This window comes from Aphelocoma coerulescens, chromosome 5 (genome assembly GCF_041296385.1).
Source record: "Aphelocoma coerulescens isolate FSJ_1873_10779 chromosome 5, UR_Acoe_1.0, whole genome shotgun sequence".
Lineage (NCBI taxonomy): Eukaryota > Metazoa > Chordata > Aves > Passeriformes > Corvidae > Aphelocoma > Aphelocoma coerulescens.
Window position 1 is genome coordinate 7,190,312 of NC_091019.1, and position 16,200 is coordinate 7,206,511.

The 16,200-nt window shown below is 40.5% G+C and overlaps 2 protein-coding genes across 8 annotated transcripts in view; one reads left to right on the forward strand and one right to left on the reverse strand.

Moving 5' to 3' along the window:
- The window catches only part of GAS2 (growth arrest specific 2), an 80,918-nt gene extending 78,183 nt beyond the window's left edge, over window positions 1-2,735 (forward strand). For all 6 annotated transcript variants that reach the window (XM_069016475.1, XM_069016474.1, XM_069016471.1 and 3 more), the window contains exon 8: window positions 1,382-2,735. In XM_069016475.1, the coding sequence (XP_068872576.1) occupies window positions 1,382-1,600 (219 nt within the window). In that variant the 3' untranslated portion in view covers window positions 1,601-2,735. The remainder of the gene's footprint in view (window positions 1-1,381) is intronic.
- A 4,149-nt stretch (window positions 2,736-6,884) lies between these two features.
- On the reverse strand, window positions 6,885-11,990 carry SVIP (small VCP interacting protein). 2 transcript variants are annotated; one of them, XM_069016479.1, is made up of 4 exons: window positions 11,809-11,990; window positions 10,827-10,877; window positions 8,495-8,608; window positions 6,885-7,671 (listed from the first exon to the last, which is right to left on the reverse strand). In XM_069016479.1, the coding sequence occupies exons 1-4, from the start codon at window positions 11,869-11,871 to the stop codon at window positions 7,657-7,659; spliced, it is 243 nt and encodes an 80-aa protein (XP_068872580.1). In that variant the 5' UTR covers window positions 11,872-11,990; the 3' UTR covers window positions 6,885-7,656. The 2 variants fall into 2 exon arrangements, with proteins under 2 accessions (XP_068872580.1, XP_068872579.1); XM_069016478.1 differs by lacking the exon at window positions 11,809-11,990 and adding an exon at window positions 11,454-11,714.
- Window positions 11,991-16,200: the final 4,210 nt, after the last annotated feature.

Below are 16,200 nucleotides of genomic sequence, written 5' to 3' on the forward strand. Positions count from 1 at the left end.
TTATTGGGGTTTTAGAATGACAACACAGAAAGTTGGAGCTGGTCCCTAAAAAATCCATATGTAATGGCTGAAGTTGCATCATTTGGAACTTGTAAAACTAGTAGACATAATCCAAAACATTTTTGTATAATCCTTTATATAAGAGGGGAGCTAGGCAAAATGTGACTTAATGAGGGATGACAAGGGAAAAAGAGGAGTGCATATTTCCTGGTTTTCAGGTGGAGAAAGACTTATTTTTACTTATTTATTTTTAGGATAATTTAGGTTGGAAGGGACAAATAAATTTTTATCTGCCAAAATATACATAATTAGACTGCAAATAGGTTACTTCAGTGTGGATGAATAAAATACCTGGAATTGGCTACATAATTTGCACTTTTTCAGATTTGTAGAGGTGAGGTTTAATTTGACTCCCTTGGATGTGCACTCAGGCACATGAGTGAGTTCTTAAATGTCTAAAATAAGCTTTATTGTTTTATTAGACTAAAACAGTTCTCTAAGAAGGCACAAATTCAATGACAATGTGGTATGTACAATGTTGGTTATAAAGTAAACCATTAAAATATATGAATGTGCTGCTTTATGATACCTCACTGGTATTTATTTGACTGTTCTGCATGGAGAAACAAAAGGGAGAAATGAGTAAAATCACCAGCTGAACTCAAGAGTAGACGAGGGAGAAGTTACACTGGCACTTGCAGAAAAATTTTATTTGATTTTAGGCAGAAAATTCTGGTATCTCCAAACAGTTCCAAATAAATTACTTCTGTTGTACCTCATTGGATTATTTTAATTCCAATATTAAACTATTTTATTAGAATGTAGTATGAGCAAGACTTAATTGTTAAAATAAATGGATCTTCATTTTTTTTAAATGGTTTTTTTATAATTTTCCAGAGATAGAGGAAATTGTTTTGGTTGTTTGCCCTTCACTATTCCTTTTGTATAGATCCCTATCCCATAAAGAAAAGCCAGTTTTGAGACATATAAAATGGTGACTTTACTATAATACTTTCAAAAAAATAATCTAAAAGTATTCATGTTCCCTGACATATTTCTACTAAACACATGAAGAACAGAATGACTCCACACTATAGGTCTAGGAAAACATGTAGCATTTATTTGCATAAAATATGAAAATGTTTCGTTTAAAATACCAGCTGATTTTATTACAGGTTTTTTTAAAATTTACTTTTAAATTGCAAATAAAAACCACTCTACTATTTCTTTTCCTTTCCTTTTTTTGTAAAGTAAACTACCATCATGTGGTTTTGACTTTCAATTAAAGTAAGCAGTTTTTTACAGCAGAAAAAGTGTGATTTCTTTGTGAATGGTTGCTTCTCAAGAGTGTCTGTGTTTTTTCCTGCCTATGTAATTTCAGATGCTGCACAACAAACATGTGATGGTTCGTGTTGGAGGAGGCTGGGAGACTTTTGCAGGTTACTTACTTAAGCATGACCCATGCCGAATGCTGCAGATGTCCCGAGTAGATGGGAAAACTTCTCCAATCCAGAGCAAGTCTCCAAACCTCAGGGACATGAATCCAGACAATTACCTGGTTGTTTCTGCCCATTACAAAACCAAGAAGGAGATTAAGTGAAATAAGCCTCTCATGTGAGTGGGACTTAATGTATGTAGGTCCAAATTATTTTCCCAAGTGTAGTGAACTTAGTTAATGCTTTAAAAGGACTTTGGAAAATTTAACACAGACTGGAAATGACACCCCATTTTGAAGATCTTTGAATTGTAGAACTATTTATTTCTAGTACTGTATCTTTTATAGCAAATTACCCTTGATAGGCTGATTACTACAATCAGATAATAAATAGACATATATTTTTAGCCAAATTATTACTCTTTAATATGTGAATGTATACTTAGAGCTACATAAAGGAGCAGATCCTGTTAATGGAAGAAAATACACAACAAAATATATTTGTATGAAAACCTTATTACTTCAAATCCCTGACTGTTAGGCTAGTTGAAATATATATATGCAGGTGGAAAATGGGTATTTGGGGAGATTATTTGGTAATGTGTCTTGAAATTAAATAAAAATTGACTGTTTCTATGTTTTGCAATCTTTTCTTAATTAGTAGAATATAATGGCTTATTGCATGCCAAACAACTTCTCAAAGCCATTACTTAAAAGAAAAAAAGCCCAAGAACCCCCTTCACACCATTTTACTATTTAAAGCTGAAGACAATGCTGAGTGTTCGATCTATGTGTAGATCCTTTCTGTTTTTCATGAAGTTGCCCAATATAGAAGCATGGGGAAGTGGAGAGATTGCCCCTTCCTCTGTCAGACAGTAGAGCTGGTTGGTTGTACCAGTGAGGTGATGTTCTGCAGCCCATGAGGGAAGCAGTAACAGGCACACAGCCCTCAGACCCAAGGAGGAGCTTCAGAAGATGCAAGTCCCTCTGGAGTCACAAAACACCGCACTGTTCTTGGATTGAGCTTTTCCTTCCCCTTCTTTTTAATTTTGTTGCTCATGCTAAATGTGAAATATTCATTACCCTGTAAGCAGAGTGATTCACATTCTCATAAATCATTCACACACCTCTAATATAGCTAAAGGCATATGTGGGCTTAGTTCATGATTTTGGCTACTTCTCTATGTTTATATTTGGTAATTTATGTGCCTTGTAACACCCTAGAAAAATCATTTTATAGGATTGTTTCACTGACTGTATAAATTTACAAAAGAAATAAATTTTTTTTAAATACTCATACATTTTGAACCTCTTATTATTTGTAATCTCTCATCTCCACTTTGCTGCTACCAACTGGATGCCTACAATACACAATACTGCTTGCTGTCCTAATAATAAGCCGCACAAAGAAAGGGCAAACATATAACACAGAAATACCCAAATTTTATTGAAAATTAATTTTTCTTTGCAGGGAAAAAAAAATTAAAAAGCATCCTTGGAATATTTTTTTTTAGTACTGACTAATACTTTTCTCTATTTTCTGATGTTTAATTTTTGAAAATGGTCTTATGATCTGCTCCTGTGGTCTTTAACAGCAAAATGTCTATGGGCTAGAAAGGATCAAGACCATCTTTCATGTTCCATGCCTTATTAAAATCAGCATGTTGTATCTCACTTCTGTGGAAAAAGCCTACCTCACCATCTAAAAATACCTGCTAAATACAAACAGTTCACAATTGCTTGGTGCAGAAGACAAAGTAGCAGGGCATAATTCCAAAATTGCAGCCTTTTATTCTTATTTTGAAACACTTGCTAGAAGGATTCAACACATATTCAAGCAATAAATCCTTTGAAAAGCCATAGGAAGACTCAGTTGTCATAGAAGCAATATATGTCCTCCATAAGGAAGCAGAAAATAGACCACAAGCAACATTTTATTGAAAATGTAGCGTAGCTGAAAAATAATCATTATCTTAATATAAGCACTGAGAGATCTGTTTTCAAATGAAAGAGAAGGGAAAAAAATCACTCATGAAAATGTGAGATGTTTATTTAGAAATAAGGGCTAGTTTTTTAAACATATTTACTTGGATTTCATAAAATCACTGAGGTTGAAAAGACTTCCAAGATCTTCATTTTCAACCTTTATCTCCATCATCCAAAACTTAAGCTTGTGTTTATGTTTATGTTGGTTTTTTTAATATTTGACGGTGTTTACATATTAATAAATCAGAGCAGATAATTATAGAAGAGGTATTCTTCATTTTATTTTAATATTAAACTTCAACAGTCCTAGTAAATCCAAATCAAAATTCTAAATTAAACTTGGACCCTTTTATGTACTTGGACTGTACCTATCAAAATAATCTTTTTCTTGATTCAGGGTACTCAAATGTCTTTAAAAAAATCACATTAAAACACTTCCTAACTTAAAACTTCAACTTTGCCAGTTCCAGAATGGGAGGCCTAGAAAGGATTTTATTTTAAAGTATTGCCAGTACCACCTGATGTAAAAAACATGCAGGTGGGACTTACTACTTTTGCCTGCATTGGTGTGGATGTGAATAAAAGAGGAAGAAATGAAAGCAAACAAAAAAATGCAGTAAGCTGATTAGCCTGGAAGAAGGGGTTGGAGGTAAGTGTTGCTGATCTGATAAATAGTATTTTCATAGTGTATTAGGTCCTGTAGCAGTATAGGAGTTGGAAAATTTGTTAGGAACCTATGGCTCAATTTATAAAGCTAAAGTTGAGCAGCAGAATCTTGCTCAAAGGCATACAGCCCTTGTGGCAGTGATGGGGGCACAACAGACTTAGGTCATTTTCCGTGACGTAGTGATTTTAACTATTTTGCTGTGTAAGTTGGCTGAATGTGAATGTTGAGGAGGCTGAAGTCCTAAAAAGTTTAAGTGATAGGAGCTGCAACAAAGCCTTTTCTCAGTCCTCATAGACCAAACCCCATGGGAGCTGTCTGAATAAACTGTGCTTAATCTCAAAATGGATAAATTATGTAAAATTATTTATAAAAACCATTATTATTGTATAACGTCAAATATGACTCACCATGCTGGAAGCCATTCAGAATTAGTTTGGAAATGTAACTGTAACATCTGTTATTGCTCACTATAGGAGGTGCATTCTGTCACCTTGCTATTAATACATTACCTGGAGATCTTTTTCCAAGCAGGATTATTTACATCACTGATTGAGGATAAAGTTTTTTCGTATCTCTGTTATAGGGATAATTGCTCCTTCCTTTGCAGTACCACCTTTTATTCCAACAGGAATTTAGAGAAGGAAAATCTATGGCAGCTAGTTCAAGGACTGTTGGTGGGCATGAGTGAAATGAGAAGGCAATATATGTGTGGGAAGGTACAGCAAGTTCCTTGTAACTGAAGACTCAACCCAACCCTGAATTCATTACACGTTCACTTTTGAGCTGGAAGATGAGCTATTAGCCACATCACAGGTACGGAAGCATCTCCTAGAGATGCTGACGAGGGTTTGGTTCTTTTTGGGTTTACGCTTTTCACTGCCTCATTGGCTGCTGCCCAGCAGTACCTGACAGGGAGGGAGGTACAGTGATGCTTCTTTGCTACGTCTCCCACTTTCTTAGCCTGTGGCATGTTGTGTAAAGTAAGGTGGAACAGACAGGTGGGATCACACAAATGCTTATGGGGCTGGACAGGCTTTCCCAGACTGGAAAAACTGCTGGCACTGCTTGTACCTGATGAGCTGTGTCTCAAGAATTTAGTGTTGTCACTGTGCCAAATCCACATGCTGAAGTCATCTGTGTTCCTCAGGGCCCACTGTGATGCTGTCCATCCTTTTGGAGACACAGCTTCTGTGTCTTCCCAAATTTCAGGACATTTGCTACAAACATACACTCTCTAGCATAATCCGTGTATTTTAACCATATGCAGTGGCAAATGGATTCACTTGGTTACTTCAACAAAGATGATGCTATCACAGTCATGGAAAGTCAGCTTTTCAGTCCAGTTTACCAGCACTGGGCTTCAGTCTGCCAGTTTTTGAGGTGATCTGCAAGACTATACAAGATGAAGAAAAAAGAGTTGTACTGATGTAAACAAAGTATCAACTGTCTACATAATCTACATGAACAGGTTTATTTTAACAGCCTCTGAGGTGAAGTAAACGTCTATGATTGGGGGAAATAAAGACAAAACTGTTGTGTCTCACATTAACTAAGTAAACTTAACTTAAGCAGTAAGACAGACAGGGAAGACATCTGTAAGAAGAGAGCAACTCCAATCTACATGGCTGTCAGCCTTACTGTTTAATGGTACATGTCAGGTAGCTATCAGTTGTACACTACTGATCTGCAGTAGTTCCTGCTTTCACTCTCAAGTGAAATGCAACTTAAAGCAACAAGAAGTGTTTTTATTTACCCAAATAATTCCCAGTCTGTTGAGCCTGGCCGTTTGGACAACTGGATGTGTATGGGACAGGAACTTCTTTTAAAACAGCTTTGTAGGTGATTCGCAGTCTAGAACAACATGCTCCCACATTCTCTGATGTGGCTTCTTAGCTGTAGGAATAAATCCAACATTCAAAACAAGGTCTCTTAAGAAGCACAGACAGCTCTGGCTTTTACACAAAGGATGGAGAGAAAGATGAGCAGGAACTGTGATTGGTTTCACTCAGTTCTTTCAATGGCTTTAAATGAAAGTGTCCATGTTACTAATGCAAGCAGAGGCTTGGATGACAAGAGACATAGTTATTTGTTCCCCTTGAGGTTTTGGGGGAACAGTATGAGAGAGAATGAAATGAAAAATGTTTTAAGTTTGAAATATCACAAGTGACCAACTAAGTGTAAGTGCTGCTTAAGTGTCTTTGTAGGACACCTACTGTGAGGTTAGACTGAAATTCTCATTTCAAATTAATGTTTGAGATACTTTTTTATAACTCAATGCCTTTTCACTAGACTTTAAAAAAAATTTTTATGATCAGTTAATACACTGAAGAGAGCCATTACCAGCAATCAAATGAAACTGAAGGCATTCTTCAGCCAGGACAGAGCTGTTTTCAGCCTGAACACCATTATGTTAATATAAAAAAATTCTCCCTTCTCAACTCAATTCTGAAGGCTAAGCCAGGAAACTGTGTCAGGACTGCACTCCCAGGACAACATTAGGCAGTACTGAGAGGTGAAAGACAAAATACATAGTTCAAGGGGGGGAAAAAAGCCTCTATAGTCTTGAGGCCAAGTCTATAGGTCAGAAATGGGGCAAGTGCAGTACTGAACCCATACAGAATGCTCTCTGGGAAAAAGAAGATGTTTCTGCACTGTAAGTAGTCCACCTAAATAGATAACACAGAAATTTTTGGAAATAACCTATCGAAGAGATGGCATGGTAACTATTCTCCTGTTCGTTTTTCAAAATCCTGAGAAGGGCAGCATTGCCCTCTTGTGGTAATAAATGAGAACAACTAATAACAGGATTTTTAATTTCATGTTTAACTTTCAGTATTCATTATAAATACGTACAGACTCAAAATAAATCCACATGAGAAAATGAGAACAATTATTACACACATACTAAAACAGCATTCTTGATCTAAGTATACAGGATTTTAAAAGGTCTCTATTTTTTCTTTTAACTAGTCACAAAATTATTTCGTTTGTAAGGACCCACCATGAATCTACTTTTCTTTTTTTGAAAAAGGCACTAAATTCCTAAGCAGTTCAAGAGTCATTAGGAAACAGAAAAGAAATGCTGTCATCCACATATTAAAACATATATATATATACACAAACACACTATTTTCTTAGAGAACTTAGGACTTAGAGAAAAGTTTAATTGTAGAGCTTGAAATAAGCATCAAAACCAACATGTGGGCACCTGAGCTTGCTCAGGCCAGTCATCATACACAGATAGACAGACATCAACTGACCAGACAGTATACACATACTGACTTGACTACATGTAAGGAGGCCACTTCCAGCTGACAGGAACTCTTGACAGGGAAGCAATAAAACATGCATGGAAAATAAACAAAATTGGCAAAACCATAGTGTTCAGAATTAATTCTGAAGTTTCTTAGTGAGTATTTCCACATCTGTTGTCCCACAATGGCAAAGTACTGCTGAGTCTTCAGATATAAACAGCAAAAGCCACATGATGAGTAAGCGCCACTTGGCTGCAGAAACTGGCAAGTTATCGGCAGTAAACATCAATCATCTTCTCTCCAGAAGTCATGTGTTACCCAACCTGCCACTAAAGAAACAAACAACAAAACACACCACAGGTTCATATGAAGATAAGGAAAAGAAAGGAAAAATTCTCAACTAAACAAACACCATTAGGTTGTTTAACTACAATAAATTCTCCATTCACCTTTCAATTCTCAATTCACCTTTTATCCCAGCAAGTGATGGACATGCAGTGTACCAGTGGCAACTTAACAAACTCCTGCCCCCTGAGTCATACATGGCAATGAGGGCAAAAGATAACGGCTTATGAAGCTTGAGTTTCAATGATCAGATACATCTATTGCTTTGGAGAGATTGTAATTCTTCATTAAATCTCTGCCTGGCCTTCTGAGGTGAAGTTTACATTAGAATAGCAGTAGTAGTAAACTTGATCCGTCTTTATGCCAACACCGTATGTTTCTTTTGTAATGAGAGACACATACATAAACCCAAAACCATCACCCTACTAAGTTCAAATGTTTTCTATAAGCTCTGAAGGAAGGGAGACAATCTCAACTGGCACTGAAAAGGGACACTGAGTACAGGATAACACAGTGATGAGGTCCCCAGTGCTGAGAGACCTGTAAAACTGATGCATCATAGATGTAGAAACTGGGAAGAGGGGGGGGGAAAAAAAAAAGCTCTCTGCCATCCCTACTGTCTTTCTGTCCTAGTGATGAAGTCTCATTAAGAACACTGCATTAGATAATGACACATGCTTCCATTTCTATTCCATTTCGCTTCCTCCTGGTTTTTCCTCAAGTTACTTGATCTTCTACATGACAAAACAGGATTTTCACAGTGAATATATGGACAGTTTAATCATGTTGTTTCTTTTTTAAACTTACTCTCAGTCCTCCTTCTCCACCAGGACGTGAAGCTGCAATTCTCTTTTCTATTTCTTCCTGTTTCTTTTTCTTTTGCTCCACAGCATAAGCATTCTTAATACCTCGAGAGGAAGCCTGAGAGAAAACACATTTGGGTAAGACCATGTTAGTTATCTTTCTGTAGAGAAACCAAACTGCATGTCTTGGCAACACCATTTTATGAACTGTGGTTTGTATGAAAAGACTGAAGCACTTAGTAATGCTACTATTATATCAAGATAGCCCTTTCAGGATATTTCCTCATTCTGTGAGCTCTTGGTCCCATAGATAAGTGAGGGTGATTTTGTTTCACTTTGTTACATCCAGGTGAAGATATTTAATCCTCAGAGGCAGAACCAGAACCTCCCTTCCCAAAAGTCCACAAATTTTTAGTCTGTGTTTTTTTCAGTGTCAGGGCCTACTCTTAACCCTCACAAACAGGGGAGAAAAAGGGTTGTGTTAGTAGGGCTAGCCCAGGCTGTGAAGAAGTTCAACTTTTAAACTGTGACCTGTGAGAAATAACCTGCATGATAGTCTACCTTTCAAAATGTCACAGGATGTGTGGGTAGCAGGAGTACCAAATGAAAAACCTGTTGTGAACTGCCTGCTTCACATGCTTGTGGGAACTGTTTAATGACAATCTAGACTAGACGGCAGGAGTATCAGAATTATATACAATTAACACCATGAAAAAGAAATAGAAAAAAAACAAAACCTTTTTAAAAAGTGATTCTTAGCTAAGTTTAGGATTACAATACCATAGCAGAAGTTATACAAAAGATGCTAAAATCTACCAAGGCAAAACAGCAATGTTCTCACCTGAATTTTAAGGTCCTGACAATAAGCTCAGTTCTCAGTGGGGTACTAAGACAAATCTTACCACCAAATACCAACCTACTTAGACCACGCGATCTCTGCCTTTTAGGAAACTGGCCTTCCAAGTGAGTCAGGTACCCAAAGTGAATGTAGCACCCCAAAAGGAAGAACAGCTCACACGACGTCAGGATGGATAATGAGCAGCTAAGAAGCATGTGCAGGAAAACACTAAGCAGAGAAGGAAGGACATCTGATCTACTCTGTCATCCCTGCACATGTGCAAAACTAAAAATGGCTGCTTGCAAGACATTCCATTACCCAACATTCAGAGGCTAAAATGACCTCTAAGATAGTCCTGAAAAATCCTGGTAGATGTTTTATCCCTTTGTCTTCCATGAAAAAGAAAAGTAACAGAGCGTGATACTTCCATTTTTCTTTGGCAGCATAATGGATCCCACAAAACTTCAAGGACATCCACAACCCTAGTTGCTTCATTTCTCCTTCCTCTCAGGAAAGCTTTTTAGCTAGGTATTTCCTACAGTTATACTTACAAACCCCTTTGTGACTGAAACCCATTTGTGATTGAAAATAACATGTGGATTACTTTTAGTACATAGAATGATACAAAATCGAGAGTTTTAAGGAGTCTAAAGCATCACTCAGCTGTTGCTCCAGTTATTTACCAAACTCCCTTCAAACTGGGTCAACATGGTCCCCATGCATAATGGTCAATTCCTAATTCAGTATGTAATGTCACTAACATTCACACAAATAACAATCCCTTCTCTGCACAGTTCAGCTGTGGTCTTTCAGACATATCATTCAAAATCTACAATAAGTAAAGAGTATATGCTACAAGTCTTTTTAGAGGTATGTAAGGAAAAAAAACAGGCTGGCTATTCTGCTAGAACATTTGTATCCTACCTCTTCTAACTTTAGATATCAAAACAGTTAAAGCTTGACAACATTAAAAAGACAGAAGACTAAGTGAATACTACATCTTTGCTGGAATCTGAGCTTATAAACATGCTCAAACTGTTGCCTTGTTGATAAACAGAAGTTGCAAGTGCATACAACCTGCATTTTTAAGAAACGTACAAGTGCAATACCACTTGAAATTGCCACTGCAACAATTGTTTGACCACTTTGGTTTGAATACTACTCAGTCTCTTATTTTCAAGTCTTAGAACAAGGAAAAGACCATGTTGAACTTGCTCTTCCAGTTCTTAGGTTTTTTATAAACTATTGTAAAATATCACCTATCCAAACAAGCTCCGTTACCTTGCAATGGTCTTAGAGCACCTACCTAGCTGTGAAATTCTTAATATATATTAAAAAGGTATAAATGTAAAACGTTAGTAATACTAGGAAAGTACTGAATGACAATTCCCACAATCCAAACATGACACCCAGTGTTACCAGAGAAGTCACAGCCATTCTCCCCATAAACCAGTTACCTAAAAATAATTTCGGTAAATGGCATTTTATCAGACATTACCTCCATCTGCCTCTTTTCAGCAGCTTCTGCTAGTTGTCTTCTTTTTATTTCCTAGATATAATGTTAAAGACAGTGAAATTCTATTTCAATATAGTCTTTGCATTCTTTTTAAACTCTTAATTTTAAAGTACAACTCAAATCTGTAATGTGAACTCCCACAAAATGTCAACTTCAGGTCAATTAGCATCATCTTCCCCTGCACTTCAAGAACAAAGTGTTTTTAGTGACTAATGTGCCAGAAGAGCAGCTGCTGACATATATACAGTTAAACCCCACCAAAAAATTGCTATTTAGCTGTTCCATGCCTTCACTCAATCCAGACTGGGGTGAAATGGCACACAGTGCATGAAACATCCTTTTGGAGTTTGGAAAGGGGAATGCTTGCTCTCCCAGGTGAAGCAGGCTCCTTTCCTTCTCCCCCATGAAATCCACAGATGAGGGGTACAAAGCACAGAGATGGGCTTGTAGCTAGGAAAAATGTCATCCAGTGGAGGGTAGTTAGAAGCAAGCATCTCTATGCACTGGAGAAAAAAGGCCAGCTTTTCCTATTTCTTGTAAAAATGGGAGTCATATTGACTACAAATATGTACTAACGTGTCACGCGAAACCCTCCCTCTCCATACAAACCACAGAAGTGCCCACGCGTGCGGCAAAGCAGCAGGAGGTTCTGGAGCGCCAGGCCCCAAGCTGCGGGGTGCCCCGAGTAGCCTCGGCCCAAGGGTTCCCCCGCACCCCGGGCCGGGGCTTCCTTTTCCCAGCACAGCCACTGTCTCCTGGGGCACTGCAACAACCCCGCGGTCTGGCCTCCATGTTAAGGAGGGAAAGTCACCACCCCCTACCCACACACTCATCCCAGCGACGCTGGGCGTCACTGATAAACAACGGGGAGAAGGAGGGGGGAAGGAGGAGGAAAGGAAATGGGACGGAAGTGGGACCGCCCCTGGGCCGGGGGCCGGCGCCACCGCCACGGTCCCACACTTACCGGGTCGGGCGTCTCCACCACGTCCTTGACGGCGCCCCCCATGCAGGGCAGACACTGCCCCATGGCGGGCCCGACCGCCTGCAAGCCCCGTGGAGGAAGCGGCAGCGACCCCGCCCACGGCCCCGGCGGGGCGCCGCGCCAGCAATGCCCGCCCCGGCCTGGGGCCGTCGGGGGCGGGCGGGGCCGGGGCGGAGGCCGGAACGGGGTCGCGCGATTGCCGCCGGTAGTGAATTAAGTGGAAGGCGTTCTGTGACGGCAAAGGGAGAACAGTGTGATTGGTTTCCCAGCCGATGCCGGGTTTAGGGCCCGCTGGCGGCGTGCTCCGCCGGCGGCCAACATTTCCGATCCCGTGCCCCGCGCGGCGCTGCCGGAGCGCTGCTGGAGAGGCCGGCGCACATCTAGCTTGGCTCAGGTGGTTGAAGGTGTCTCTTTCTGGCTCTTCTGCTATTTATTCAATTTTTTCTTAAAAGAAAAGAAAGAAATCTTTCAGCATTACCCCATTCAACAATATTTCCTGAATTTGAGTGTTGGTGCATACATCAATCCCCAAGGATTATTTGAGGAGTATAAAATGTATTCTTCACAAACGATCATGCAACTCAGCTTCTTGTCTTCCTTGGTAATTTTGAACAAAGTATATATTTTTTGCACCCGTGTTCTTGTCCCAGCATTTATTTCATGAGCTTGAGATATCATACATTATTGTAAACCACGAATTTAAGTTTTTTTGTTTGTTTACTCCATACGTAATTAGGCATAGAATCATGTGGCTTGGGTAGAATCATAGAGGGGGTTGGGTTGGAAGGGGTCTTAATAACCACCTAGTTCCAAACCATCTGCCATGGGCAGGAACACCTTCCACTAGACCAGGTTGCTCCAAGCCCCATTGAAGAAGGGGCAGTCAATAGCTCATGTAAGCACAAGTTAACTATTGGGAGACAGCAAATGTTAGTTCAGACAGCAAATGTTAATTACAAAACCTAAGAAGCCGAATTCACCCTAATCTTGTCAAGATAGAGGGCACAAGGATTATCTCAGAGATCGCTGAATCATTCCTCGAAGGACTACACATGCCCACGGAGAAAGGTGAAAAGTTCACTGAGAGGAAGACTACTGGCCTTCATCAGAAAGACCCCCGAGGAAGAAGAGGAGCCTTCCTCAGCGCGACCACCAGGACACACAGCGCATGCGTGACCCGTATGCTAATGATATTAATGACTTCTGAGAAATAATTTGTATAACCACACCTGTCCCAAGGAATGTGATGAATATTCCTAATTTAACCCGTAATACTTGTGTTGTAGAAAGCACCAGTGTGTGTTTTGGAGGAGCGATCCCCACACACCCGGCGCGCCGAATAAAGCAAATACCCGCTTCTCTGACTGTCTCTGAAGTGTCTCCTGGCCCGGTTGAGGCATGATTCATCTAGCACCCTGAGATGGGACCCTTTATGCCCAGCTGCCGGATCCAGGGGTAAGCAGACCTCCCAGTTGTGACCCTGAATTTTCAGGGGGAGCTCAGCTGTCCTTTGGCTCACGGCAGGAGCAGACAACGACCATCTGCACCAAATTAAGGTATTTGCTATTCCTTTCAAACACAGAAATACCAGCAGGTCCAGGGTTTGAGTCCCTGAGGGTGGGTTGAAAGTCCCGAGGAGAACTGGGTCTCCCAAAATTAGTCCTGGGCAAGAGGAAAAGTACTTTTAAGGGGTTGGACCCCCAGGGGTTGGACCCCACTGTGAAAGGTACCTTTAAGGGGTTGGACCCCGCTGTCATGTGCTATTGTACTGCTGTTTTTGTTTTGTCTGTTGCTATTCTGCTGCTGTGTGAGTGAGAGTGGATGAGACGTGCTGTCAAAGTACGAAGTGAGTGAGGGGCTCTATCTGCGGTTCCGTACCTCGGCGACGGGCTCGGCCAGAGAAAAGCAAAGCGTTTGGCAAAGAGTGAATGAGTATAAATCATATAAACCCTTGGTTTGGAATTCAGCCTTACTGTCCGAAGGGGGGTGGATTTTAGAGGAGAAAGATTTTAGTTACTGAATTGAGAATACCCAGGCTCCAATGCTTTTCTAATATAACCCCAGCTAATTTCCCTTTTAAAATCCCGTGCCTAGTGTGGAAACAGTTCTGAAGCTTGGGTTTGTTTTCGTTTTTTTGTACATGTATTAGAAAGTGGTATTTCCTATTAAAAAGAGTGAACAGTGTCCAAGTTCCTGGAGGAGAGAGCTTGGTATTAGACAAGAGTGGCAGAGCGTGGCTTTGTGGAAGGAAGGAGTTGGTTCTCTGGTTGTGGGGGTTTTTGGCTGTGGAGAGAGAGAAGAGGGGGAGAAAGGACAAAAGAGGCAATGGGATCATCAGAAAGTAAGGAAATAACCCAGAAAAGTCTGCTAGGATGCATGCTGGCACATTGGAAAGAGCTGGGGGGAGTCCCTGGAGGGAATATGAAAAAGAGCACCCTAATTAAATATTGTAATCAGTGGTGGCCACTCTACAGATTAGATGATGGTGAAAAATGGCCAGAGAATGGCTCTTTAAGATATAACACTCTATTGCAATTAATGTTATTTTTAAGGAGGGAAAATAAATGGGATGAGACCTCCTATGCAGATTGGTTTTTTACCTTAAGACGCAAACCAGAGTGGCAGAAATAATGTGGCATCAATCTCGCACCACAGGACTCTATGGTCCTCCTCCTAGAAAAGGAGGCAAAAGGAAAAAACCGCATGAAGAGGTGTTGCTCATCATGCAGTATTGGACAAAGATGTTTAAAGCTCAAAGCTGAGAGAGGCCAGGATCCCTTGGAAACCCAGGAGCTAATGGGGCACAGTGGTGGCACCCTAACATCGGGAACAATGTCCCCAGCGCCCCAAACATCCTCAGAGGATAGTGGGGATGAAGGAACAAGCGAGACTGGCTCAGGAATATCATCCAGAACTAGGAGCAAGACCCCTGTAGAGAAGAAGCTCATAGCACCACTTAGACAAGTGGTGGGGCCAGATTGGGGAATAACAAAAGTTAAAACACCATTTACAGCTTTGGATTTAGATACCTGGAGGGAGGCAGCCAGAATGTATAGAGAAGACCCTGAAAAGGTAGCAAAAAGGTTTGAATTGGTTGTTAGAAATCAAGATATTGATTGGGGGGATATAGACCTCATGCTGTCAGAATTAACTGAGACAGAAAAAGCTGCTGTAATATCTCCACAGCGAGAACACACGTGCAGGGACAGATAGCTGCTGGGATATTACATGGAAATGTAGATAACATTTTTCCTACAGGAAATCCACACTGGGACCCCAATGATCCACAAACATACCCGTTCTTAGATACAGGAAATAAGTACACTGGGGGCTTCTGAATGTTATACCTAAAACAGTTAACTGGTCATTGTTATTCAGTATTCACCAAGAAACCACTGAATCCCCAGGTTCATTTATAGAAAAATTAAGGGATAGTATGAGAAGACACACTACACTAGACCCAGCTTCTGAAATTGGGCAGCAGCAGTTAATATCCTTATTGATAGGGCAATCAACACCAGATATACATAAAAAACTGCAAAAGATTAAGGAACCAGATAACTGAAACTTAGAGAAACTCCTGGCAGTGGCATGGGAAGTTTATAAAAACAGGGCACAGCCCCACACAGTCGCAGTGGCCCAGGTCAGGGGACCGGGATTCCCCAGGGGCGGAAGAAGGCCCTCCTTCTCCCAGAGGACAAAGGCAGCAATGCCCAGGCTCAGACTAATGTCTGTTATGCGGTCAGCCTGGGCACTGGAAACGAGATTGTCCTATGAACCGTGCCACGACCCCAGTGACGCAATCATCAGCGCCACTGGGAGCAGTGACTGTAGCACAGCTGTACCAGGAGTGATGGGGACCGGCGGGTCCCTCCCTAGCTGACCCGCTGGTCAAAGTTAAGCTAGGGGAACCGGAGGTGGAGTTTTTGGTGGATACTGGAGCCACATTCTCAGTCCTGAATCAGACTTTGAGTCCTGTCAGTAATGATTATGTCCAAGTTGTTGGGGCTACAGGGAAAACTGAGAAGGCCTATTTTTTGAGACCCTTAAAATTTACATTAGGCAAAAGGATGGGAATACACCAATTTCTATATCTTCCAAACTCACCTAAACCCCTGCTAGGCAGAGATCTATTAACCTGGTTACAAGCAAAAATAGAATTCACAGAACAAGGAATGAGACTACAGGTTCTAGAAGAAAAATTAATTTTGGCCTTAAGTTTAGCAAATATCCCTGAAAAAGAAGGAATACCCATAGATGATAAGAGATCAAGTAATCCCACTAGTATGGGATGTCAAAATCCCGGGAAGATCAAAATGAGCTTCCCCAGTGGTTATTGAATTATTAGAAGGGGCACAGCCGGTGTCAGTCAAA

Coding starts and splice junctions, on each gene's coding strand:
- SVIP (XM_069016478.1), bottom strand. CDS start 11,636: ATGGAGGCCAGACCGCGGGGTTGTTGCAGTGCCCCAGGAGACAGTGGC. Junction 10,878..11,453: donor CACGCGTGGGCACTTCTGTG/GTTTGTATGGAG, acceptor CATTATATCTAG/GAAATAAAAAGAAGACAACT. Junction 8,609..10,826: donor CTGAAAAGAGGCAGATGGAG/GTAATGTCTGAT, acceptor GTTTTCTCTCAG/GCTTCCTCTCGAGGTATTAA.